The sequence below is a fragment of the Biomphalaria glabrata genome, chromosome 6, assembly GCF_947242115.1.
Source record: "Biomphalaria glabrata chromosome 6, xgBioGlab47.1, whole genome shotgun sequence".
Classification (NCBI taxonomy): domain Eukaryota; kingdom Metazoa; phylum Mollusca; class Gastropoda; family Planorbidae; genus Biomphalaria; species Biomphalaria glabrata.
Genome location: NC_074716.1, coordinates 24,282,326 through 24,309,689, shown reverse-complemented (window position 1 = coordinate 24,309,689; position 27,364 = coordinate 24,282,326). Strand labels below are relative to the sequence as shown.

At 37.2% G+C, this 27,364-nt stretch overlaps 1 protein-coding gene across 6 annotated transcripts in view; it reads left to right on the top strand.

Moving 5' to 3' along the window:
* LOC106060553 (uncharacterized) overlaps positions 1–27,364 on the top strand; it is a 100,703-nt gene that overhangs the window by 64,721 nt on the left and 8,618 nt on the right. For all 6 annotated transcript variants that reach the window (XM_056032210.1, XM_056032212.1, XM_056032214.1 and 3 more), the window contains 6 exons: positions 5,049–5,219; positions 11,845–11,964; positions 19,399–19,583; positions 21,405–21,593; positions 23,835–24,015; positions 24,518–24,745. In XM_056032210.1, the coding sequence (XP_055888185.1) occupies positions 5,049–5,219; positions 11,845–11,964; positions 19,399–19,583; positions 21,405–21,593; positions 23,835–24,015; positions 24,518–24,745 (1,074 nt within the window). The remainder of the gene's footprint in view (positions 1–5,048; positions 5,220–11,844; positions 11,965–19,398; positions 19,584–21,404; positions 21,594–23,834; positions 24,016–24,517; positions 24,746–27,364) is intronic.

Here is a 27,364-nt window from a genome sequence, read left to right as displayed (position 1 = left end):
AGTAGTGTACTTTTTAGTCAGAGGTAGTAGTGTACTTTTTAGTCAGAGGTAGTAGTGTACTTTTTAGTCAGAAGTATTAGTGTACTTTTTAGTCAGAAGTAGTAGTGTACTTTTTAGTCAGAGGTAGTAGTGTACTTTTTAGTCAGAGGTAGTAGTGTACTTTTTAGTCAGAAGTAGTAGTGTACTTTTTAGTCAGAGGTAGTAGTGTACTTTTTAGTCAGAGGTAGTAGTGTACTTTTTAGTCAGAAGTAGTAGTGTACTTTTTAGTCAGAAGTAGTAGTGTACTTTTTAGTCAGAAGTAGTAGTGTACTTTTTAGTCAGAGGTAGTAGTGTACTTTTTAGTCAGAAGTAATAGTGTACTTTTTAGTCAGAAGTAGTAGTGTACTTTTTAGTCAGAGGTAGTAGTGTACTTTTTAGTCAGAGGTAGTAGTGTACCTTTTAGTCAGAAGTAGTAGTGTACTTTTTAGTCAGAGGTAGTAGTGTACTTTTTAGTCAGAAGTAGTAGTGTACTTTTTAGTCAGAAGTAGTAGTGTACTTTTTAGTCAGAGGTAGTAGTGTACTTTTTAGTCAGAAGTAATAGTGTACTTTTTAGTCAGAAGTAGTAGTGTACTTTTTAGTCAGAGGTAGTAGTGTACTTTTTAGTCAGAGGTAGTAGTGTACTTTTTAGTCAGAAGTAGTAGTGTACTTTTTAGTCAGAGGTAGTAGTGTACTTTTTAGTCAGAAGTAGTAGTGTACTTTTTAGTCAGAAGTAGTAGTGTACTTTTTAGTCAGAAGTAGTAGTGTACTTTTTAGTCAGAGGTAGTAGTGTACTTTTTAGTCAGAAGTAGTAGTGTACTTTTTAGTCAGAAGTAGTAGTGTACTTTTTAGTCAGAAGTAGTATGTACTTTAAGTCAGAAGTAGTAGTGAACTTTTTAGTCAGAAGTAGTAGTGAACTTTTTAGTCATAAGTAGTAGTGTACTTTGTAGTCAGAAGTAGTGGTGTACTTTTTAGTCAGAAGTAGTAGTGTACTTTTTAGTCAGAAGTAGTAGTGCACTTTTTAGTCAGAAGTAGTAGTGTACTTTTTAGTCAGAAGTAGTGGTGTACTTTTTAGTCAGAAGTAGTAGTGTACTTTTTAGTCAGAGGTAGTAGTGTACTTTTTAGTCAGAAGTAGTAGTGCACTATTTTCAAACCTACTTTTTATTTCAACTAACTGGGACCTAACATTTCCTTAGGAATGATATTTATTACTTAGAAGATTTGTACTTATTACTTTAATAATATTTTTGTTAATTTAATGAAACTTAGAGCTATTTTGTGACAAGTTTAATTAGAGTGCTTATGTGTTGACTATATTCGTAATACTCTTCTCACTTGATCTACACGTATACATGAAAACCTATCAACACATTTTCTTTTCTACCTCATTGCAGGAGGCGCGGTGGCTGAGAGGTCAAGCGCTTGGCTTCTGAACCGGGGTTTGAATCCTGGTGAAGACTGGGATTTTTAATTTCGGTTTCTTCGGACGCCTCTAAGTCCACCCAGCTCTAATGGGTACCTGACATTAGTTGGGGAAAAGTAAAGGCGGTTGGTCGATGTACATTATCTGCCCTATAGACGACAAGGTCTGGAAGGGGAAAGTTATTCTTACCTCATTCTATGTGAAACACTTTCATCCTGACCGTCCCATCTCTGGCAAAGAGTCTACGTAATCGTCAACAGCTCTGTCTTATTGATCTAAATATAGAAATGATATCACAGCAATCTACTGTTCATGGAGGTTGCGTCAAAACCTCACTAGGTTTATAACAGACGATACTCCCTCTTAATAGGCCCTTCCATGTCCAAGGCCTAATATGAAATAAACAGGAGTATTTTAGTCAATTTAAAAGTGTGCGATTGATTCTGATTTACATTAATGACCTACCGAATTGCATAAATTCAAGAATAAAAGTTAGATAAATTGCAGATGATTGCTAAATACACATATATATATATATATATATATATATATATATATATATATATATATATATATATATATATATAACAATACAAACAACACAAGATTCTGACATTTAGCAAGAGAATTAGAATTTCAAAAATTAAATCGAATTGGAGCATGTTTTTCACCCAGAAAATGTCAATTATAAAGCGTAACAAAATAACTAAAAGAAATGAAAACTGTTTATTTTATTCATTGTTAACCAATTACACAGAATAAAAACAAAATATCTGTGTTATAATAAATGAAAAAATTATAACTATAGTGGTGAAATTTAAAAATTCAAACAGACCATTCACCTTCACATTTACCTTGTTTTAGTCTGTTGGACTTTTGGGGCACTACATAAGATCTGTTGACTATCTTTCTCCATTCCTCTCTGTCTTTTACGTTTGTTAGAATTTCTTTCAATGACAAGCAGGTAAATTCTTTTATGATGTCTTCCCATCGCTTTCTCTGTTTGCCTCTACTTCTTTCTCCTGGCACTGTTCCAATAAGGAAGGAAGGACCTTGTGATATGGCCATAAAGGTTGTTGTTTTTTAACCGTAGTTAAATCATCGTGGGGTCCGAATACGGTCCGATAGCTGAACTAATTCTGTCTTTAATATCTTTATCATAGGTCTTTGTTTGTGATACTAGGATCTTTCAGAAGCATCTCAATTTCATTGCTAGGATCCTCCTCTTTAGTACTGCAGTCAGTCCAGCCCAGGAATACGCAAGTATACGAGAATGTGGCCATGGCCAGGGAGCCCATTAGTCTGATTTTAGTGTCGAGGGCTATGCCTTGGTTTTTCCTAATTGTTTTGAGTTTTGCAAGTGCTGCTGTGGACTGTGCAATTCTGGTTTGATTCCTTCATCTGAGACGGTAGATACAAGATATATGAAACTACTGACACTTGTCAGCTTTTCATCTCCACTACTGATGTCCCTTTTAAAGCCCTGTTGGCTATAGGTCATGATTTGTGTATTTTCGGCATTGCATTGCATACCATATGCTGCGGAAGTCTTGTCTATGTGTATCACAAAGTCAGGTAGCTCTTCTTCTGTCGTCCGCAAAGCGCAAGTAAGTCATTCGTCTCCTTCCGAAGAATTAGGGTTTAGTAACAGAAATGTTAACAAATCAAACAAGTACATAAACTGCAAATGTTATTTAAACTTTGTTAGTGTGTAGGCTAATAGGCGTTCTCAATTTGGGACATATATAAACTAGAAGAGACACAAAATAGAGCCGTGACATTTACAAATGAATATTCACATTTTATTAGAATAACACATTTTACATTAGTAAATTTGCTAAATTTAGAGACAAAAGACTAAAAAGTAAAGTAGAACTAATACATAAAACACTTAACCATAATTTACAAATACAAAACCTAATAAAATACTCAGAAAGACAAAACGATAAAGGCAAATTTCTTATCTCAAGTGCTAAGACAAATTCATATAAGTGCTCTTTCTTTCCTATGCTGTCAGAACATGGAATGGGTTGCCAGAATCAGCTTTAAAAAAAAACGACTTTGCAGATTTTAATTAACTTAATAACATGCATCACTAGATTGACACGCACATTACAGATACGCGTACGACGTCATTGGCCCTATCTTTTCTTTGGAAGTAACGTTTGTAATTCATAAAGAGAAGAGTTCTTCTGTTACGTAAGCCCTCATTCGGATATATTTGTGCTATGGCACTCTAGGATTGGTTATTTCTTTGATGCCAACTTATACGACCAGAATTGATAGCCGTGTGCTCTGTTATTGCAATGTGGAAAAAGTATTGAAAATATTGATTCTATTATTGACACGAGAAACTGTTTGCTTCGTTGATGTGGAGAAATCTAATGACCTAAGGTTTGTCTTCTAGTAGCTAAAAGAGCATTGCATTGTTTCACATAACTACCCAGACGTAGCTTTGACCTACATATTAAGCCACTTCTAACACAAACCATACCGTTGTCTGTCTGTGATGATTAAAAAATTTTTTGCCACCCACGCCTGTCTCCGACAGAAGCTTTTCACAAATATGTATCCCGCGGCATTTTAAAGAGATCTCCAGATGTCTCTTTTGGAAGTCATTTACTAATGACTGTCGGATGAACAAACTCTTTAGTAAATTGTACGTTAGCATCCCATATGTTTAAGGTAACTTAGATCTGGTTTGACCAAATGCAACTCAATTTTCTATAAGATTTAAACAGATCCACCTTGCTTGTTCTCTAAGATTACAACAGGTCCATCTTGTTTGTTATATAAGAATAAAACTGATCCACCTTGTTTGTTCTCTAAGATTAAAACAGATCCACCTTGTTTACTCTCTAAGATTAAAACAGGTCCATCTTGTTTGTTATATAAGATTAAAACAGGTCCACCTTGCTTGTTCTATAAAATTAAAACAGGTCCACCTTGTTTGTTCTATAAAATTAAAACAGGTCCACCTTGCTTGTTCTCTAAGATTACAACAGATCCACCTTGTTTGTTCTCTAAAATTAAACCAGGTCCACCTTGTTTGTTCTCTAAAATTAAAACAGGTCCACCTTGCTTGTTCTCTAAAATTAAAACAGGTCCACCTTGCTTGTTATATAAGATTAAAACAGATCCACCTTGCTTGTTCTCTAAGATTAAAACAGGTCCACCTTGCTTGTTATACAAGATTAAAACAGGTCCACCTTGCTTGTTATATAAGATTAAAACAGATCCACCTTGCTTCTTCTCTAAGATTACAACAGGTCCACCTTGTTTGTTATATAAGATTAAAACAGGTCCACCTTGCTTGTTCTATAAAATTAAAACAGGTACACCTTGTTTGTTCTATAAAATTAAAACAGGTCCACCTTGCTTGTTCTATAAGATTAAAACAGGTCCACCTTGCTTGTTCTATAAGATTAAAACAGGTCCACCTTGCTTGTTCTCTAAAATTAAAACAGGTCGACCTTGCTTGTTCTCTAAGATTAAAACAGATCCACCTTGCTTGTTCTCTAAGATTAAAACAGGTCCACTTTGTTCGTGTCGTAGGTCACCTCCTCCTCGTTCTTGACATCAAACTGAATGTAGCTCCACCTTGTTTCAGGTTGTTTCATTTTGCTGCGGTCAAGCCTGGGTGACCGACAAGCAGTTCATGGTCGCTAAACACATCTACAACATGCCCGGCTACATCGAGACCCTGGAGGACCTCCAGCAGTTTGTTTCCAAGATGGCCACACAGCCCTTAACATTGGAACAGCCACTTTGGGAGATACAGGTAAGATGGAAATGTGTTGCCTTGGTTTTCTTTTTCTGTCTCTTTTTTTTCCTCTCATTCCCTCATTTCGTTCAGCTCCCAGTCTCCCCTTTACAAGTAAAAGATGTGCTAAAGAAAAGTGCATTGTGGGTTCTAACACACACTATATGTGTGATTATGTTAACAAGACTAGTTGCACTCTACGTTATAGGCTGTTGACCTTATTTTTTTTTTCTATTGGTGAGTATCACGATCAAATAAGCAATGTTGTGACGAACCGTTTTAGCTCACTCAAGGTATCACTCAGGTCTAAGCATTTAATTAATTTATTTACTCGCTATTAATCATCAATTGCACTAATTTAGCGATCAAGCGCTAAAAACACAGCCACCACCCCTTCAATCCAACCCCACCCCCTATGGCAGCGATGTTACATTTTACTATCCCCACCTTGACACGTGTCACACTAGACTCTTGACAAGAGTACACTCCCTCCATCTATCTTGGCAAACATCCGTTGACCCCCCCCCCCTTCCGGGAGCGGCTGGTCACTTCAAAGTGCCCATTCAACTCAACACCTTGGGCGGCGGTCTCCCCGATCGTCTAGCGCAAAGCCAGTATCAAGGTGTAATCTACCTTGCTCTGGGCACCTCCGATCACCCCCTCTATTTGTTCTCTGACCACCTGGGCTGATTTCCTGGACTCTCAACTCGCGCCTTCGCGCGGTGTCTATCTCCCGGAAACGCCGTCACGGTCAAGCAAGGATCTCTCTGTCAAAGACGCCAGATAGTCTAGACCACATTTGCACTTATCTTCCGTCACTCACCCCCCCCCCCTTCTCTCCACGTGTATATGGACAAGATTTCATCGTCCGGTCTCATTCTCGCTGGAGAGCTGACAGGGAGCACATCTATCTCTTGCTTGAGCTCTAGACTATTTTCATTCCCTTATTTCACTTTGGATTGGTGCTTTTATCTATAGGCTACATCCGCCTGAAATCTTAGCAACCTAAAGCTGATAGCAGATTTGCTGGCACCAGATCTGTAGACATCAGACCTACTCATCCTTCAAGAGTCCAAGTAACAACGCTAGCCACAGACTCGTCACTGGCTTAACTGATTGGTAGACGCAGCTTAGCTCTGCAACCATACAAAGTTGGACTGCACCCGGAGCCTGGATCGACTACGCCAGCCCACCAGCAGACAGCATCAGTACCAGCCACACCCGTCTCACCAGTGCAGCACCGGACCAAAAGCTAAGCAACCAGCCTAATGACACTCAGACCACTTGGTTCTAATATCTGATGATGATAGTCTCCTACGTGTTAATACGCTAGATCCTATTCTAGCAACTGTACAGCATTTTACTTTTTAATTATTCTTTGTATAATAAACTGTACATAATTTTACATCTAAATATAGTATTTGTTGCCTGCATCATAACGCTGTGCTTGTAGTTTATATGTGCAAGTGTGGATTCTCAAACCATAAAAATCCCCTAGACACCCAAGACGGCCAATACTTTAATCCGACTTGTCACAAATGTCAAGGGCGCTGAATTGACTTTCGACGTTGCCAGTTGAATGGAAACAAAACAAGCTACAAACGGACGAGATTACGTCACGTGATTCTGCACTACTAAAAATGCACACATATAGCACACACCTTTTCAAGAGCACAGCTTAGCGACGTTTCATTTCTTCTCCACACCGTGTACACAAAAATGCGAGCAGTTTATAATTTGTTTTTCCCGCCATAAATGTAAATAAAATCTTAAAGATCTACAATTGAAAAAAACTTCCTAGAAAATAAAATAGCGTACATTATAGGATTCAAGGAATCTGTTTCATCCGTCTTCTTACAAGATTTCGTCTTATCTTATAGCACAAGAAAGTTTTTTTTATCTTCTTGACTATTTAATGAGCTTAGGTTCTTGAGTTGACCAGAAAGGGTATTGTGTCTAAGTTTATCATGTAGTATGTAGTGTGTATAAGGCTGTGTTTATTTGTTTGTAACTTTTTTTTACATTTGAATTCAATGTTCTCAATCTCTATTTGTCATATTCAAATTCTCAGATTTCTTTCGACTGTCACTTTTATTTTGCAAATATAATTTTGTTTTTGCTTTGCTACAAAGCACAAAAAACTATAAAGGCAATTTAAGACATAATACAAAAAATAAACAAGTCTAACAGACAAGTGAACATGCACTCACAACGATTGGCACATTCCAACTCTCCTCCTTTCACTTTTTCTAATTGTCTCTCTCCACCTTCAATCCTGTCTCTCTCCACCTTCAATCCTGTCTCTGCCCACCTTCAATCCTGCCTCTCTCCACCTTCAATCCTGTCTCTGCCCACCTTCAATCCTGTCTCTCTCCACCTTCAATCCTGTCTCTGCCCACCTTCAATCCTGTCTCTGCCCACCTTCATACCTGTCTCTCTCCACCTTCAATCCTGTCTCTCTCCACCTTCAATCCAGTCTCTCTCCATCTTCAATCATGTCTCTCTCCACCTTCAATCCTGTCTCTGACCACCTTCAATCCTGTCTCTCTCCACCTTCAATCCTGTCTTTCTCCACCTTCAATCCAGTCTCTCTCCACCATCAATCCTGTCTCTGCCCACCTTCAATCCTGCCTCTCTCCACCTTCAATCCTGCCTCTCTCCACCTTCAATCCTGTCTCTCTCCACCTTCAATCCTGTCTCTGCCCACCTTCAATCCTGTCTCTGCCCACCTTCAATACTGTCTCTCTCCACCTTCAATCCTGTCTCTGCCCACCTTCAATTCTGTCTCTCCCCACCTTCAATCCTGTCTCTCTCCATCTTCAATCCTGTCTCTCTCCATCTTCAATCCTGTCTCTCTCCACCTTCAATCCTGTCTCTCTCCATCTTCAATCCTGTCTCTCTCCACCTTCAATCCTGTCTCTGCCCACCTTCAATCCTGCCTCTCTCCACCTTCAATCCTGTCTCTCTCCACCTTCAATCCTGTCTCTCTCCACCTTCAATCCTGTCTCTGCCCACCTTCAATCCAGTCTCTCTCCATCTTCAATCATGTCTCTCTCCACCTTCAATACAGTCTCTGCCCACCTTCAATCCTGTCTCTCTCCACCTTCAATCCTGTCTCTGCCCACCTTCAATCCTGTCTCTCTCCACCTTCAATCCTATCTCTGCCCACCTTCAATCCTGTCTCTGCCCACCTTCAATCCTGTCTCTCTCCACCTTCAATCCTGTCTCTCTCCACCTTCAATCCAGTCTCTCTCCATCTTCAATCATGTCTCTCTCCACCTTCAATCCTGTCTCTGCCCACCTTCAATCCTGTCTCTGTCCACCTTCAATCCTGTCTTTCTCCACCTTCAATCCAGTCTCTCTCCATCTTCAATCATGTCTCTCTCCACCTTCAATCCTGTCTCTGCCCACCTTCAATCCTGCCTCTCTCCACCTTCAATCCTGTCTCTCTCCACCTTCAATCCTGTCTCTCTCCACATTCAATCCTGTCTCTGCCCACCTTCAATACTGTCTCTCTCCACCTTCAATCCTGTCTCTGCCCACCTTCAATTCTGTTTCTCCCCACCTTCAATCCTGTCTCTCTCCACCTTCAATCCTGTCTCTCTCCATCTTCAATCCTGTCTCTCTCCACATTCAATCCTGTCTCTCTCCACATTCAATCCTGTCTCTCTCCATCTTCAATCCTGTCTCTCTCCACCTTCAATCCTGTCTTTCTCTCTCCCCAACTCCATTTCACTCTCTAACATCCACAGTTCCAACATTCCAACACAATTTTAATACATAATAGCACTAAATAATAATAATAATTAATGAAAGATAAGATAAGATAATTTTTATTGGTCACATCAAATGGAAATTCAGTTTGACTACAATTGACCACCTCAGCGTAACTACTGTAACAATAACATTATAGATGCAAATACGAACAACATTCACACATGAAACACACAGACACACACTACCGCAACCACCCTTACAAGATACAAAACTCCACTGCACTTCAAACCATGAACACAATAATACAATTTGTGAGAAGAAGAATCCCAAGTACGTGATGATGCAAGCTACAGGCTGAAAGAAACGAAAAGAAACGAAATATAAACAAGCAAAATAAAAATAAATAATTAAAAACAACAAAGCTTTTATTAAGTGCATCAATTAGTTTGGATCAGTCATGTAATTAAATTTTATAATAAGCCTCATACGACAATCTATAAAGGGAACTAATTCAGCTATACAACCACTTCAGTCAAGTGCTATTTCTTTCCCTTGTTTGCGATACCTAACAAAATATTTTTTTTAACAATAGGGTTTTAACTAATTGATTAATGTTTTTAAATTGATTCTTGTGTTGTCAGGTAAAAGAAATAATTGTGCAAAATTACAGCTAGGTCCGAGATTGGGTGTGGGAGAAATCACGTGTACACACTTTTGGCCAGACAGAGTGAGTTGGTATAAGCTTTGTAAAAAATACTATATAAGGGGAAAGCACCGTCAATCAGTGCAATTTTGCAAGGTTTATCTCTTCTTTTTCATTATAAAACAAACTTATTTAAATACCTCTAAGTGATTAACTATTTATTTTAATTGATTTATGTAATGTTTTCAATTCTGAATAATTTTGACAAATTTCAACTTGATCCCACAATGGAAGGATGGAGAGAAAACGTGTAAAAGAATCCACCCAGACAGCAAGATAGACAGACAGACGTAGTAAGCTTTTAAAAGCTTTGTAATAACTATACATCATATAATACTATGGTCATATTCAGAATTTGTAATTAAATATAAAAAAGCAACACTAAGAACTTAAGGTAGTTGTTTATTGGGAAATCACTTGGTCATTCTTAGTGACTTGCCCATCATATTGTTACAAATAAACAGTGACAAGTAATGGTCAACGTGTGACCCCAGCGATATGACACAGCAGCCAGTGTTCTCTGGAATCTACGCGTATAAACAAAGACAGGATGTGACGTGTCCTCACGTGTTATTCCAGAGGACGAACAGGTCTAAGAAGGGGGCAGTTACCAATGAACAGTGACAGACAGGGGTCACTACCTCGGCGAGATGACACTGCAGCAGGTGTTCTCTGGAATCGACATGTATAAACAACGACAGGATGTGACGTTTCCTCCCGTGTTGTTCCAGAGGATACTAGCAGTGTTTGTGCAACTTTGGAGAAGCGATTAGGGACTCTATATAAGCATGTTAATGTGAAAGTCAGTCGTGAGTGAGCCGTTACAGTCGATACAGACAATGTAAGACGTGTGCGGCTCTAGTGGAAGAGAAATGTGTACGACTCGATGCACGTTAACTAGGGTAGAGTTAACTGGAGTGGACTACTGTCGTTAAAGTCTATACAGCGAACTACAGTGGACTTGAGCCGTTACAGTCGATACAGTCGATGTAAGACGTGTGCGGCTCTGATTCGGTAGACTAGAGTACGACTTGGTTCAGCTTTGGGAGACCTGGAGCGACACTGGGAAGTGTGTCGTTGGTCTGTTCTGTGGAATACGGCTCGATGCAAGTTGAGAAGAGATGAATTGCAACGAAGTGAAGAGATGAATTGCAACGAAGTATAGCTAACTGTAAACTGACAGATATTGTACAGTCTTCTAAGCTACATGTTACAGTAACAAATTGTTAGAGTTAATAGTCATTAAAGTTATATGAAATTAAAAGTTGAGTCTTCAAGTTCTTTACAGTGTTTTTATTTGTGTGTCTACTAGTACATTTAGCCAGAAGATTCAGAAATACGTAACAATATTAATGAATGATTAAGGAAATGGGAGGTGGACACTGTCCACCAATAAATATTACAATTACTTGCGAGAGTGTGTGGGGTTATTGAAGGCGACTTCCTTAAGTAAGGACAGATCATAACATTGGAATAGGTTCCAGAAATATCGTCATACCTGTTATCTCCCTTACATTTCTAAAAAAAAGTAAAAATTGTAGATATAAAGTCTAGTATTTTTTGCGAATTTTGGACACTGACAGCAGAACAAAATAGAAGGATCCTATCAATGGATATGAAGTGCCACAGAAAGATCCTAGGTATCACATACAAAGACCGCATCACAAACGAAGAGATTAGAAAGAAGATTAATACAGCAATTCGACCCCTAGGTGGACCTGTAAAAAAAAACGCAAACTAAAACTCTATGGCCATATTACAAGGTCTTCAGGGCTCGCAAAGACCTTTCTTTAGGGAACAGTACCATGAAAAAGAAGAAGAGGCAGACAGAGAAAGCGACAACATAAAAGAATGGCCTGTCATTGACATAAATTCTATCCTTGGCAATAGGCAGAGAGGAATGGAGAAAGGCGGTCAATAGATCCTGTGTGGTGTCCTAATGGTCCAAAAAACTAAGGGATAGGTGAAGGTGATAGTGCATAGACTACAAATGTTTCTAAAGCTTCATTGTATGACATTTCAATGATGTTACAGATTTAAAAAAAAAACAAAAAAACTTTCACTTGAAATGCAAAAAAATGAAATATTAAATTCCTACCCGACAGAAATACTACATCACTGGAACACACACACGCCGTTTAGTGCGCGAAAGTCTGTAATAAGATATCTTGGGTATACAAAAATACATTTTGAATGTTCATTTTTTTCCTTGGTTCTCCACAGGTGTTGCACAATTTCCGTGAACCAAGAGATACTGTCTTACTGTTCCGCATGCACCTGTGTTTGACTGACGGAGTTTCTATTATCCAAGTCTTAGAGAATGCACTAGCAGACACTCAGAAAGTTAGTATTTAAGTGTCTTGCAGCTTTATGTGTGTCTGTCAGTTTATAGTTAGCTTCTCTCACATAGTCGTGTAATCTTCAATCCTGTTTGAAAGTCTGAACTAGCCAATATCTTCCTGTCTGCTTGTCTGTCAAGTTGTCTACTGCGGTAATACCTTCACTAAACAAAACATTGAAGTGTGAGAGTAGGAAAAAAAGTTAAATCTCTTTTTTTTTGTCTCTAATCAGAACATGACATTTCATTCCTATCTTCACAGGGCATACACATTCAGAAGAAATGATTCTAAACTTTATTTATCTGTCCCGGAAGTTCCTTCAGAAGTTTTGTTTACGTCCTAGACCTACTTCACTTTTTTCATTCGTCTCCCTCCCCCTCCCCCCAGAAATAGTGATATGAAATACAATGCTGCTGTTGATGTCATAGAGCCGACATTATCATAATTAAAATAATCAACCCTCTGCTTTTATCATGGCGTATACTTATCAACACTATATAAAACGTTTAATGTTTTAAGGTTTCTAAGTTAATAAAAGGTCATTAGATGACCCCAAAAAAAAATACTTTAAAAAAAAGCTTATATGAAATGTAATTGTATCAATTAGTAGAGATCAGTCATTTAAGTACGTTTGTAACATCGACAATAAATCTGTGCGATTAGAAATATAGTTACGGATTCTTTTTGTAAAGCGCTAGTTCATGCTTATAACTTTCTCAGTACTCTATGATCCTAGAACTTATACTGGACCAGTTGGGAACATTGTGAGGGGGGGGGGAGAAATAATTAATTACCAATAATCAATCAACTAACTGGTTAATTTTCTTTTATTGATTCTTGTTTTGTCAGGTAAAAGATAATTGTGCAAAATTTCATCTTGATCCGAGATTGGGTGTCGCAGAATTAAGGTGTACAAACTTTTTACCAGACAGACAGAGAATTTAAAAAATGACTTGTTTTTTCAATAGACTGAAGTGTAATACCATTTCTTTTTGAGTTTTGAATAAAAGAATCTAATCTGAACTCGGGCTTAGTTTATTAGAAAAACATCCAATCTCTGGATCTAGTCTAAAGCTGACTATTAAGTCTGTGTACAAAGCACAACGGTGTTTCTTTGTTCACGTGAGCCAGTGTAAGTCGACATCGTTGACCAGTGTCATTGTTAGCTTAGAAAACACCTTGAGAGAGAGAAAAATAGCTTCCATACAATGAAGGGATTGAGGTGATGACAGTAGAATCTTAAGGTGGGGAAAATGTGATGAAACGAGGTGTCAGGCAGCGAGGTACAACTTTATCTGCTAAATGTCATCTTGTGTCATCTATGTTCTCTTTGTTTTTATTCCAACGCGTATAGTGTAAAGCGTTCATTTGTTAAGTTGTGATGTGCAGTGTTAAACGTAGGCCTGAGGATGTGTTTGTATTGATACGTATAGGGCCATTATTTCAACGTCCTCTCCCCTCTACAGGACACACTTTCAGACTTGAAAAGAAACTCACATAATCAGGTGACGTGTTCTTGATTACTCTTTCATTCGCTTTGATACCTTATCACGTGGGCGTTGAAACCACATCTCAAGCGCATAGACTAATACGTAGAACTACATACAAATAGACACTCTAGTGAACTACATACAAATAGACTCTCTAGTGAACTACATACAAATAGACTCTCTAGTGAACTACATACAAATAGACTCTCTAGTGAACTACATACAAATAGACTCTCTGGTGAACTACATACAAATAGACTCTCTAGTGAACTACATACAAATAGACTCTGGTGAACTACATACAAATAGACTCTGGTGAACTAATTACAAATAGACTCTCTGGTGAACTACATACAAATAGACTCTCTGGTGAACTACATACAAATAGACTCTCTAGTGAACTACATACAAATAGACTCTCTAGTGAACTACATACAAATAGACTCTGGTGAACTAATTACAAATAGACTCTCTGGTGAAATACATACAAATAGACTTTCTAGTGAAATACATACAAATAGACTCTCTAGTGAAATACATACAAATAGACTCTAGTGAACTACATACAAATAGACTCTAGTGAACTACATACAAATAGACTCTAGTGAACTACATACAAATAGACTCTCTAGTGAACTACATACAAATAGACTCTCTAGTGAAATACATACAAATAGACTCTCTGGTGAACTACATACAAATAGACTCTCTGGTGAACTACATACAAATAGACTCTCTGGTGAACTACATACAAATAGACTCTCTAGTGAAATACATACAAATAGACTCTCTAGTGAAATACATACAAATAGACTCTCTAGTGAACTACATACAAATAGACTCTCTAGTGAACTACATACAAATAGACTCTCTGGTGAAATACATACAAATAGACTCTCTGGTGAACTACATACAAATAGACTCTCTAGTGAACTACATACAAATAGACTCTCTGGTGAAATGCATACAAATAGACTCTCTGGTGAACTACATACAAATAGACTCTCTGGTGAACTACATACAAATAGACTCTCTAGTGAACTACATACAAATAGACTCTCTGGTGAACTACATACAAATAGACTCTCTGGTGAACAACATACAAATAGACTCTCTGGTGAAATACATACAAATAGACTCTCTGGTGAAATGCATACAAATAGACTCTCTGGTGAACTACATACAAATAGACTCTCTGGTGAAATACATACAAATAGACTCTCTGGTGAACTACATACAAATAGACTCTCTGGTGAAATACATACAAATAGACTCTCTGGTGAAATACATACAAATAGACTCTCTGGTGAACTACATACAAATAGACTCTCTGGTGAAATACATACAAATAGACTCTCTGGTGAAATGCATACAAATAGACTCTCTAGTGAACTACATACAAATAGACTCTCTGGTGAACTACATACAAATAGACTCTCTGGTGAACTACATACAAATAGACTCTCTAGTGAACTACATACAAATAGACTCTCTGGTGAACTACATACAAATAGACTCTCTGGTGAACTACATACAAATAGACTCTCTGATGAACAACATACAAATAGACTCTCTGGTGAACTACATACAAATAGACTCTCTGGTGAACTACATACAAATAGACTCTCTGATGAACTACATACAAATAGACTCTCTGATGAACAACATACAAATAGACTCTCTGGTGAACTACATACAAATAGACTCTCTGGTGAAATACATACAAATAGACTCTCTGGTGAAATACATACAAATAGACTCTCTAGTGAACTACATACAAATAGACTCTCTGGTGAACTACATACAAATAGACTCTCTGGTGAACTACATACAAATAGACTCTCTGGTGAACTACATACAAATAGACTCTCTGGTGAACTACATACAAATAGACTCTCTGGTGAACTACATACAAATAGACTCTCTAGTGAACTACATACAAATAGACTCTCTGGTGAACTACATACAAATAGACTCTCTGGTGAACTACATACAAATAGACTCTCTGGTGAAATACATACAAATAGACTCTCTGGTGAACTACATACAAATAGACTCTCTGGTGAACTACATACAAATAGACTCTCTGGTGAACTACATACAAATAGACTCTCTGGTGAAATGCATACAAATAGACTCTCTGGTGAAATACATACAAATAGACTCTCTGATGAACTACATACAAATAGACTCTCTGGTGAAATGCATACAAATAGACTCTCTAGTGAACAACATACAAATAGACTCTCTGGTGAACTACATACAAATAGACTCTCTGATGAAATACATACAAATAGACTCTCTAGTGAACTACATACAAATAGACTCTCTAGTGAACTACATACAAATAGACTCTCTGATGAACTACATACAAATAGACTCTCTGATGAACTGCATACAAATAGACTCTCTGATGAACTACATACAAATAGACTCTCTGGTGAACTACATACAAATAGACTCTCTGGTGAAATACATACAAATAGAATCTCTAGTGAACTACATACAAATAGACTCTCTAGTGAACTACATACAAATAGACTCTCTAGTGAACTACATACAAATAGACTCTCTGATGAACTACATACAAATAGACTCTCTGGTGAACTACATACAAATAGACTCTCTGGTGAACTACATACAAATAGACTCTCTGATGAACTACATACAAATAGACTCTCTAGTGAACTACATACAAATAGACTCTCTGATGAACTACATACAAATAGACTCTCTGGTGAAATACATACAAATAGACTCTCTGGTGAAATACATACAAATAGACTCTCTAGTGAACTACATACAAATAGACTCTCTAGTGAAATACATACAAATAGACTCTCTAGTGAAATACATACAAATAGACTCTCTAGTGAACTACATACAAATAGACTCTCTAGTGAACTACATACAAATAGACTCTCTGGTGAAATACATACAAATAGACTCTCTGGTGAACTACATACAAATAGACTCTCTAGTGAACTACATACAAATAGACTCTCTGGTGAAATGCATACAAATAGACTCTCTGGTGAACTACATACAAATAGACTCTCTGGTGAACTACATACAAATAGACTCTCTAGTGAACTACATACAAATAGACTCTCTGGTGAACTACATACAAATAGACTCTCTGGTGAACAACATACAAATAGACTCTCTGGTGAAATACATACAAATAGACTCTCTGGTGAAATGCATACAAATAGACTCTCTGGTGAACTACATACAAATAGACTCTCTGGTGAAATACATACAAATAGACTCTCTGGTGAACTACATACAAATAGACTCTCTGGTGAAATACATACAAATAGACTCTCTGGTGAAATACATACAAATAGACTCTCTGGTGAACTACATACAAATAGACTCTCTGGTGAAATACATACAAATAGACTCTCTGGTGAAATGCATACAAATAGACTCTCTAGTGAACTACATACAAATAGACTCTCTGGTGAACTACATACAAATAGACTCTCTGGTGAACTACATACAAATAGACTCTCTAGTGAACTACATACAAATAGACTCTCTGGTGAACTACATACAAATAGACTCTCTGGTGAACTACATACAAATAGACTCTCTGATGAACAACATACAAATAGACTCTCTGGTGAACTACATACAAATAGACTCTCTGGTGAACTACATACAAATAGACTCTCTGATGAACTACATACAAATAGACTCTCTGATGAACAACATACAAATAGACTCTCTGGTGAACTACATACAAATAGACTCTCTGGTGAAATACATACAAATAGACTCTCTGGTGAAATACATACAAATAGACTCTCTAGTGAACTACATACAAATAGACTCTCTGGTGAACTACATACAAATAGACTCTCTGGTGAACTACATACAAATAGACTCTCTGGTGAACTACATACAAATAGACTCTCTGGTGAACTACATACAAATAGACTCTCTGGTGAACTACATACAAATAGACTCTCTAGTGAACTACATACAAATAGACTCTCTGGTGAACTACATACAAATAGACTCTCTGGTGAACTACATACAAATAGACTCTCTGGTGAAATACATACAAATAGACTCTCTGGTGAACTACATACAAATAGACTCTCTGGTGAACTACATACAAATAGACTCTCTGGTGAACTACATACAAATAGACTCTCTGGTGAAATGCATACAAATAGACTCTCTGGTGAAATACATACAAATAGACTCTCTGATGAACTACATACAAATAGACTCTCTGGTGAAATGCATACAAATAGACTCTCTAGTGAACAACATACAAATAGACTCTCTGGTGAACTACATACAAATAGACTCTCTGATGAAATACATACAAATAGACTCTCTAGTGAACTACATACAAATAGACTCTCTAGTGAACTACATACAAATAGACTCTCTGATGAACTACATACAAATAGACTCTCTGATGAACTGCATACAAATAGACTCTCTGATGAACTACATACAAATAGACTCTCTGGTGAACTACATACAAATAGACTCTCTGGTGAAATACATACAAATAGAATCTCTAGTGAACTACATACAAATAGACTCTCTAGTGAACTACATACAAATAGACTCTCTAGTGAACTACATACAAATAGACTCTCTGATGAACTACATACAAATAGACTCTCTGGTGAACTACATACAAATAGACTCTCTGGTGAACTACATACAAATAGACTCTCTGATGAACTACATACAAATAGACTCTCTAGTGAACTACATACAAATAGACTCTCTGATGAACTACATACAAATAGACTCTCTGGTGAAATACATACAAATAGACTCTCTGGTGAAATACATACAAATAGACTCTCTAGTGAACTACATACAAATAGACTCTCTAGTGAAATACATACAAATAGACTCTCTAGTGAAATACATACAAATAGACTCTCTGGTGAAATACATACAAATAGAATCTCTAGATAGACGGTCTTATAAGTCATTTGTTTCCTCAAACCATTGTTGTTCATTGTTTAAATGTCAGTTACTTCCCTTGCATTCTTCCCTTCATTCTTCTATACTTTCATTGGAGTCTTTATACATACATGTAAATAAAACTACCTAAGATAAATAGACTGACTTTTAGCCAATAAATCTAGTGAATCTAGTCAATAGAGCCTATGGGTATCGGGGGAAAAAAACAACCAAAAAAAAAACATAAAGATCTTAGATAAAAACCTAGATTTCAGGAGAAGAATTATAAGATCTGGGCAGAGGTCATTATCTATCTTTGAACAACATTGCATTCATAAAAATATTTAAGTTGGGTTTAATTTCAGCCTAAGATTTTTAGACCTTCTTTTTAATGGTAGTTGTTTGTTGTTTTTTTAAGAACAGCAGACAACTTTCTTTTTTAGTTTGTTAACGGTCAAATCCTGCCAAACTAGAATGTTTACAGAATTTTCATTGTACAAGTATAACTAAACTTTTTTATTTAATATTACATCCATTAAAAGTAATATGTTTATCTCTGTTATATATTAAAAACAATTTTTCTGATAAGTCATGAAGTTTTAATCTGGTCCAAGTTTTAGCTGGAAATAATACCTGTCTATGTAAGTGTAAGTTAAATGTAAACTCTGGATAGTATCTTGTGTCTCCCATTAACTACAAAGTAGATCTCAGTGGACCAACAATAAGGAATGTTCTAACGAGCGCAGTACAAATAATAAAAATGAATTTTGTTTCTTTTAACGAAACTCAACTCTGGCAGTGCCAGAGAATAAAGATTAGTTCCTATCAACCATTCTAATAATAATTAAGTAAAAAGAAGCTACGACCATTATACATGCAAACTTTAATTGTATAGAACAACAATGTGTTTGTAGCGGTCCTTGTAGCGGTAAACTAATGTCACTAAAACAAGTTGCTCTTATTGTCTAACACTAAAGGCTACCGTGTTGCGATTCTTAATTCAGATGAGCTCCAGGAAGTCCACCTTCAGTACAGAGGCAGCCAACACGTCACCTTTCAAAGTTTTATTTTCTGGACCTGTGACTTTCCTCTCTCGCTATCTGTTTGGCGGGAATGACCTTAACCTTCTCCACGGTCAGCACGTGCATCCATCTGGGGAGATGGTTGTAGCCTGGTCAGAACCATTCAGGTAGGTTCATGTGTACTTGCTTCATTCTCTTTACTTGTATATGTATTTGTGTAATTATGACATGTCTAAATGGTTTTCCAGTTCTCCCTACATACGCGTTGCGAGTGAATATCCAACAATGAAAAACGGGTTCTTAACTTCCTTTTTATTACATTCAATTTGGTAACTAATAATTACATATATTTATAACGAACCGAATTAATCCTCCTATGATTAAAATTAAGATTCGTCTATTTGCCCCGCTAACTTCAAAGGACATTGACATTATAATTCTATAATTTATAAATTTATAAAATGTTATGTTTTAAAATAAAATTGCAATAAACAATACATTTCCTTTTGAACACAAATGTGTATCCCAAGGCCTTTGTAAGATGTGTCCAGCTGTCTCATTAGGAAGCCGCCTGCTGCCAGGTGCTCTCTTGTTTGTCAGTTAAAGAAAGCTGGTGTCTGAGATGGCCTTTAAAGTGTTTTCATTATATTAGAAGAAAGCAAAAAAAAAAAAAAGCAAAGAAACTTAGCAAGATATTTATGTAAACTATTGTCAACACATACAGTCTATCAACTACTTTTTGACTTAGGCCTATATGTAGATCTAGGGCTTAATTAACTAAAACCAGCGTCTATATGTAGATCTAGGGCTTAATTAACTAAAACCAGCGTCTATATGTAGATCTAGGGCTTAATTAACTAAAACCAGCGTCTATATGTAGATCTAGGGCTTAATAAACTAAAACCAGCGTCTATATGTAGATCTAGGGCTTAATTAACTAAAACCAGCGTCTATATGTAGATCTAGGGCTTAATTAACTAAAACCAGCGTCTATATGTAGATCTAGGGCTTAATTAACTAAAACCAGCGTCTATATGTAGATCTAGGGCTTAATTAACTAAAACCAGCGTCTAAAAAGTTTAGGGAAATGGTTGCCTAGAAATATAAAAAAAAAAAAAAAGAGCAGAGTAAAAAAAAATGGAGGTTTGTATTTCTCTAAATAGGATTGTAATGTTCCGGTCTACTATGAATGAAATAGAGCTTTTAAATCTAATAAGAGATTATGCAAAAAATGTCTTTTTATTACAAAGCTTATATTAACTCTGTCTGTCTATCTGTCTGGTAAAGAGTGTGTAAGTTAGTTCTCAAGCAGCCATTCTCGGATCAAGTTGAAACTTTAAACAATTGTTTATTTTACCTAACAAAATATGAAGCAATAAAAAAATAATACCAATTAGGTAATTATTTGTAATTAATTTTTGGTTGATATCGAATAAGGGAATAACTTTGACATTATTGAGAGGTATCGTTGTAAGTGCGGAGTTTTTTTTCTCTTAAATAAGCTTTATTTTATTTTGCTGACTACCAAAGCTAAATCATTTTAAGTATGTTCCAATGTACCTACTCAAACTTTATACGCATGTAGGATAACTGTATTTTAAATCGAAGAAAAACATCATTATCATACTATACTTGAAGCTTTTAAAAATTTAAAACACAAATGAATAAAGATTTGCAACGATGTGGCAAAGTTGGAAGTCCGTGGTTCGAGTCTTCATCTAAGCTTATCTATCTATCACCATGTATTATTCACATTGTCTCATTAAATATTACACCCTATTGCTATTATGTATGTTACATGTCATGTTTATTTATGCAATGCTATATAGAACTGTGTTTGCGTACTCATATGAAACACAGCACTCATCCTTCACCTTCTGAATCGAAGACATTGCCATTACTATACAAAACTCTAATTTTTCTCTTGCTCCGGTTTTTACAATATCAGTATATAAACATGATCGCCCTTATTTTTCTTTCTTGTTCAGTTTAAGTGCTGCCATGAGGGTCAAGCAAGTGGCCAGATGTTCTTTGACAGAGCTCCTCTTGTCTATCACTGCTGGGAACATACGAAGCTACCTCCAGGTCAGCGGCATCACTCACCCCTTTGACGTCAAGTGTGCTGTCCCCGTGGATTTCCAATCCATGGACGGTGGCGCCGTTGACATGGAAAACAAGTAAGAGGCTCTCGGGTCATCGGTCTTTCTGTAAACAACTGTGGGGAGCGGATCTCAAAGTATCTTCCCCAGACTCCACTCCCCAAAGTTCTTTGAGAATTATTGACTTTATTTTCATTGATCTTTTCATGATATTTTAATTAAAGAAAACAACAGGTGTTCTTGTGTGCAAATCTATTGTTTAATATCGGTAACAAGTTATTAGATGGAGAACTGAAAGAAAAATACTGACTGAATATTTATTTAAAAGAAAACAACTCCAAATCTTATTGGTGTCAAATTATCAAAACTCGAAAAAAACAAAAATTGTGTGTTAAGGAAGCTTGGATTTATATTTCCGTTGAGTAAATCTATTTGCACAACAAATTTTAAACATATTAATCTTTAATATCTTGTTTACGTTCTTTAAGCAATAAAATGCGCAAACATAGAAATAGAGAACACGATATTGAGAAATGTGGAGGCGCTAAATGAAAACCTTTACAAAAAAAAAAAAAAAAACAGGAATAGAAAAAGATTGGGAGAGATTTTTGAAAAGTTAATGTCAAGGACGCAATATGGAAAGCTCACTAAATTTAGAAACAGCACAGAGTGATATACGATCCAATTGAAAGCTCACTGTTGTAAACATAAGAATAGTCATTTGGCCTACTTTACGTTCTATTAAAGGAGCTTTGTCATTGTATATTTCCCAATGCTAAATAGGAGCGGGCACCTTTCCAAATACGTGACTTAGATATAGAGGCTCAGTACACTGGATTATTAAAAAAACTAGCTATTTATAGTGTTATTAATCTTTAGGGTTAAGTAAACAAAATAATGTTCACATTGTAAGATTCATCACAAGCAAACAAAAAAGGAAAAGCCTTCAATTGAAATCTATAAATGTAGTAACAGTACACGGGGAGACACGACTCGAGGCCAGAACACGGAAACACGTACAAACATCAAATAAGCAAAATAAAAAAAAAATGTTTTTTTTTTTTAAAAAAAGCTTAACTAAGGGAAAGAACCGAAAAATCATTACAATATATCTCAATACTACAGGAATAATCTCCCTTTTTCTATATAAATTAATTAACTACCACTAGGCCTAATTGGTTCATTTTTTTTAATGGATTCATTTATTGTCATCGGCTAAGAGTAATTCTATTGGCGTTGTAACTTAATCCGAGACTGGGTAGTGGGAGAAAAAGCATGTACAAAACGTGAAAACTCCGCATAAAAAACAATCATTAATTCATTGTGTTGATTGATTCCTGTCTAGTTAGGTGCAACAAATAATTAGGTAAAGTTTCAACTTGAGACATGGGTGTGTCAGAAATAAAGTGTACAAAACCTGTACCATACAGACATGACACAAAGTGAGCTGATATGTGATATAAGCTTTTGTAGAAACAACCCAAGTGGAAGGCTAAGAATCCCAATGTTTCAATGGTGATTTGCAAATCTACGATTTTGATGGGTCTAACTTAGTAGGTATTTTACAATGCAGTTAGGATAGCATTTCATCTATATTTTTATAACATGATGTAGTGGATGAAGAAGAAAACCAAGCGGGAACCATCGCTTAACACCAATGAAACCTTTTACTTATTAGTTTGCTGGCATTGTTGTCTATGTTCACTCACAATCTGGGCTATCGATTCTAGGCTCGTAATCGAAGACACGCTTAGCCAGTGTCAGCACATCGATTCTTTGTCCTCAATCCTGTTGACGTGATCTAACGTTTTAAACCCTTGTCTGCCTCTGCATCGCCCCTGCTGGGGCCGCCCTGGCATTAAATTGGAGTAAAGAGTACATTTACACAAATAAAATTACTAACAAATCTTTATGAAATATTTACATATGGTGAAAATTTTAGACCTGGGTTGGTTAAAGATAAATATATTATACATTATAGTTTTAGTGTTTCAACTATGTTTAAGGGGAAGTAATGTCTACTGCACCTCCTCCAACAAGACTAGTGTTGTTACCCCTTGCTACTATAGTACAGCTGAGTGGCATAACATTTTGCCTCTAAGAATGCATTTTTAAACTTCGAATTCCAATGAATTTTAGAGATTTAACTCGAACTGTGTTTTGTTTAGTGAACGAGCCAAAGAAATCGAATCCCAGATACCCCCCTCCTGTTTATCTTTTTTAAAACCATAAAGGACTAGATCCCACTCTCCGTGCAGTATACATAGCTTATATTACAATCATTAATAATGACTGATATTAAAGATAAACTGATTTCAGATATTCGATGGTCATTATCCAGTTGCCCACCAACACCGAAGGCACGATACCACGACTCTGGGAGACTAAATACAAGATGAGTAAATTCAAGTCGTCTGCGGAGGCCGCCATTGTGAATGGTGCTCGGTGGCTAACCTACTGTTTGCTTCCGGTCTCTATCTTTCAGGAGCTTTGGCGGGAGGTAAATGCATCCCTAACCCAGAATACCATAGCAAAATACAGTAGAATCTGGTTAATCGCACCAGATGCTTATTCGGAACAAATCCTAAAGAAACGAAACCATCGTTTCATCGAATCAACTGTTTATTATAACGTAATCCGATTAACCAGAATCAACTATGCATAATCTACATCAGTGTTTCTCAACCTTTTTTCTTGTGACGCCCCCTCCCCTTTTTACTTTTTTTCCAAAACAAAAAAAAAATGCATGTCCTTCTTTGACATCTAGGGGCCTGGCCGAGATTAATCATTATAGAAGGCCTTAACACTGACCTGCGACGTCACGACCTGTCAGCGCCTGTCCTCCACTGGGCCTTTTTCCTGGGGCTAAAATGTGTGTCCCGCGTTCTTCTCCAACTGTCTCTAATAGAGACCATCCCTTTATGCCAGTGAAGGCGAAATGTATATAAACTACATTGGGGAATTCTTTTGTAGCATCTAATTTGAATGTTATGTCCATTTAGATTTACAGCAAATGTACACTGCTGATTGCCAACCTGGCAGGCCCCACCTCTGTCCTAAAGCTTGACTCCCGAGAAGTGAAGTGTATGATGTACTGGGTGCCTCCCCTCGACAAGGTACCACTGACTGTGTCTTTCATTACCTATGCTGACCAGATGAGAATGGCAGTGATCGCAGATAGATCAGTTATTCCTAACCCAGACCTGCTCACCAGAGATTTTAACTTCAAGGTAAGAGATTTCTTCTTTTTCTTAAATAGTTCGACCTCTATTTAATCAAGGCATAGCCAAGTATTACTTTTTGGCGCAGCCGTTTTGGCGCGGGACATTTTGGCGCGAAATGTTTTAGCCACAGTAAATATGCTCATTAAATTATGTCTTTAAAAAAGAATGATACAAATATTTGTGTGTTTGTGTTCAAACGTATTTTTTTCATGCAATGGATAGATAGATTTGGGATTTAAGTTTATGGATTTAATTGTGTAATAATTATTATATCACTAACATTAGAATGTATTTGAGTTTTAAATTGACCAGAAACTAAATGTACAAAGGTAGAAAAAAAAAGATGCAATTTTTAATGCACACGAAAATAAGTTATTTAATTACATTAGGACTACCTCCAACTAAAAAAAAAAATAAAAAGCAGGAAAAAACTGATCAATGTCATCCTGTGTGTTTCGCAGACCTCGCCTTTACGTTACGGAGGTGGGGGAAGCTTGCTTATATCATGGTCTCAGTTTGGAATCGAACATTCCATAGTTTGTATGTTTTGGGATGCTTCCTCAGAATTGTAGATGATAACATCCTAGCCCAAACCTCTCACAGGATGGCAGAGGATTGCAGCGGGCAGGGTTCGAACCCGGGACTATCGAGACGATGTGTCCAGAGCACATAGCACACAACCAGGCAGCCGTCCAGAGCACATAGCACTTAAACAGGCAGCCGTCCAGAGCACATAGCACACAACCAGGCAGCCGTCCAGAGCACATAGCAGACAAACAGGCAGCCGTCCAGAGCACATAGCAGACAAACAGGCAGCCGTCCAGAGCACATAGCAGACAAACAGGCAGCCGTCCAGAGCACATAGCACACAACCAGGCAGCCGTCCAGAGCACATAGCAGACAAACAGGCAGCCGTCCAGAGCACATAGCACACAACCAGGCAGCCGTCCAGCGCACATAGCAGACAAACAGGCAGCCGTCCAGAGCACATAGCACACAACCAGGCAGCCGTCCAGAGCACATAGCACACAAAAAGGCAGCCGTCCAGAGCACATAGCACACAACCAGGCAGCCGTCCAGAGCACATAGCACACAAACAGGCAGCCGTCCAGAGCACATAGCAGACAACCAGGCAGCCGTCCAGAGCACATAGCACACAAACAGGCAGCCGTCCAGAGCACATAGCACACAACCAGGCAGCCGTCCAGAGCACATAGCAGACAAACAGCAATATGCGTTCTTGAAACAGTCAAAATTATTTACTCGAGGGGGGGGCTAGGGAGAATGTATATAGTGAGAAAAAAATGTTATCATAAAAAGTTTTGTGTTTTTTAAATTATCATCAGAACCTCTCTCGCCAAAACGTCGCGTACTCAGGAATTTAATATTGAAACTAATCCTCTTTTAAGTGTACGTTTATTTGCTACTAATTATTTCTAGGCCAAGAGACGAGACCAGATAGATACATGGCAACCAAAATAACCCCAATAGTTGTACATTTGTACATGTTTCTTCTTAGTCAGAGATTCTCAATGGGCACCCTCTCTCATTTAGAGAGAATTGTAAAAGTCATGAGTCCCTTTATAAACTATTATAAGGAGCAAATATTTGTAGGGTTTCTAGTAGATCAGCTTTGTCCAACCTGTGGGGGAATCCCCTAGGATGGGTGCAACGTTATTGCATAGGGAATCGTATGTGAGTTGCATCCCTTCTTAATTTAACTTTATTTGGCCTGCGCTTTTCTTACTAGGTAAAATAGTGCGTCGTGGTAGCTAGAAGCATGAATTTTTACCGGAGTTGTCTTACCTAAAGTACAGTCTTTCAGGATCGGACTGGCTTAAAAAACCGGCCCGGGAAATTTGGTCATGGCGGCGGCCCACTTCATCATTAGTTTCATATAATTTTTTTCAATAATTTAATATTACTACTTTACCAATATGTATTTCAATTTGCTAAATTCACGCCAAACATTGAATCGTAAATATGATTCCCAAAGAAAGACTGCACATGTGTTTAAAACCCCAAATAAAGTAACAACTTCAACCGCTTTTTTAGTGACGTCACACATTACCAAATTAAAGACATGGGCAACATGTTACATAATGTCATGTTATTCTACATTGTTTGTTTACTTGAATCTCTATTATTACTCTGCACTTACTTAATTCTTTCATTGTTTATAATACTAGTTAGCATAATTTGAACCGGGGGTGAATGTTAGAGACGCAAAAGCTAGTCATATTCGACAAAAAATCGAAACTTCTAATTCTTCAAAGGAGCTATTTAGGATCACCGCTGAAATGTTAGGGGGAGCAAATAACGAACGTTTGCCGTCATTAATCCCAGTATCTGAACTTCCTGATTCCTTCAACAGATTCTTCATTGGGAAGATTGAGCAGATTAGAAATGACATGCCATCCCTCTCATCACAGCTTGACCACTCTCCAATCTTTCAAAATTCTCCTTTTTGCGAGTTTCAGCGTGTATCTGAAGATTATGTCAAAAGTACTATTTTAAAGATGCCAAATAAGTCATGTGACCTTGATCCTATTCCAACTTCCTTGCTCCTTGAATGTTTAGATGAGCTTGTACCTACAATTACTAACATTGTGAACTCTTCACTGA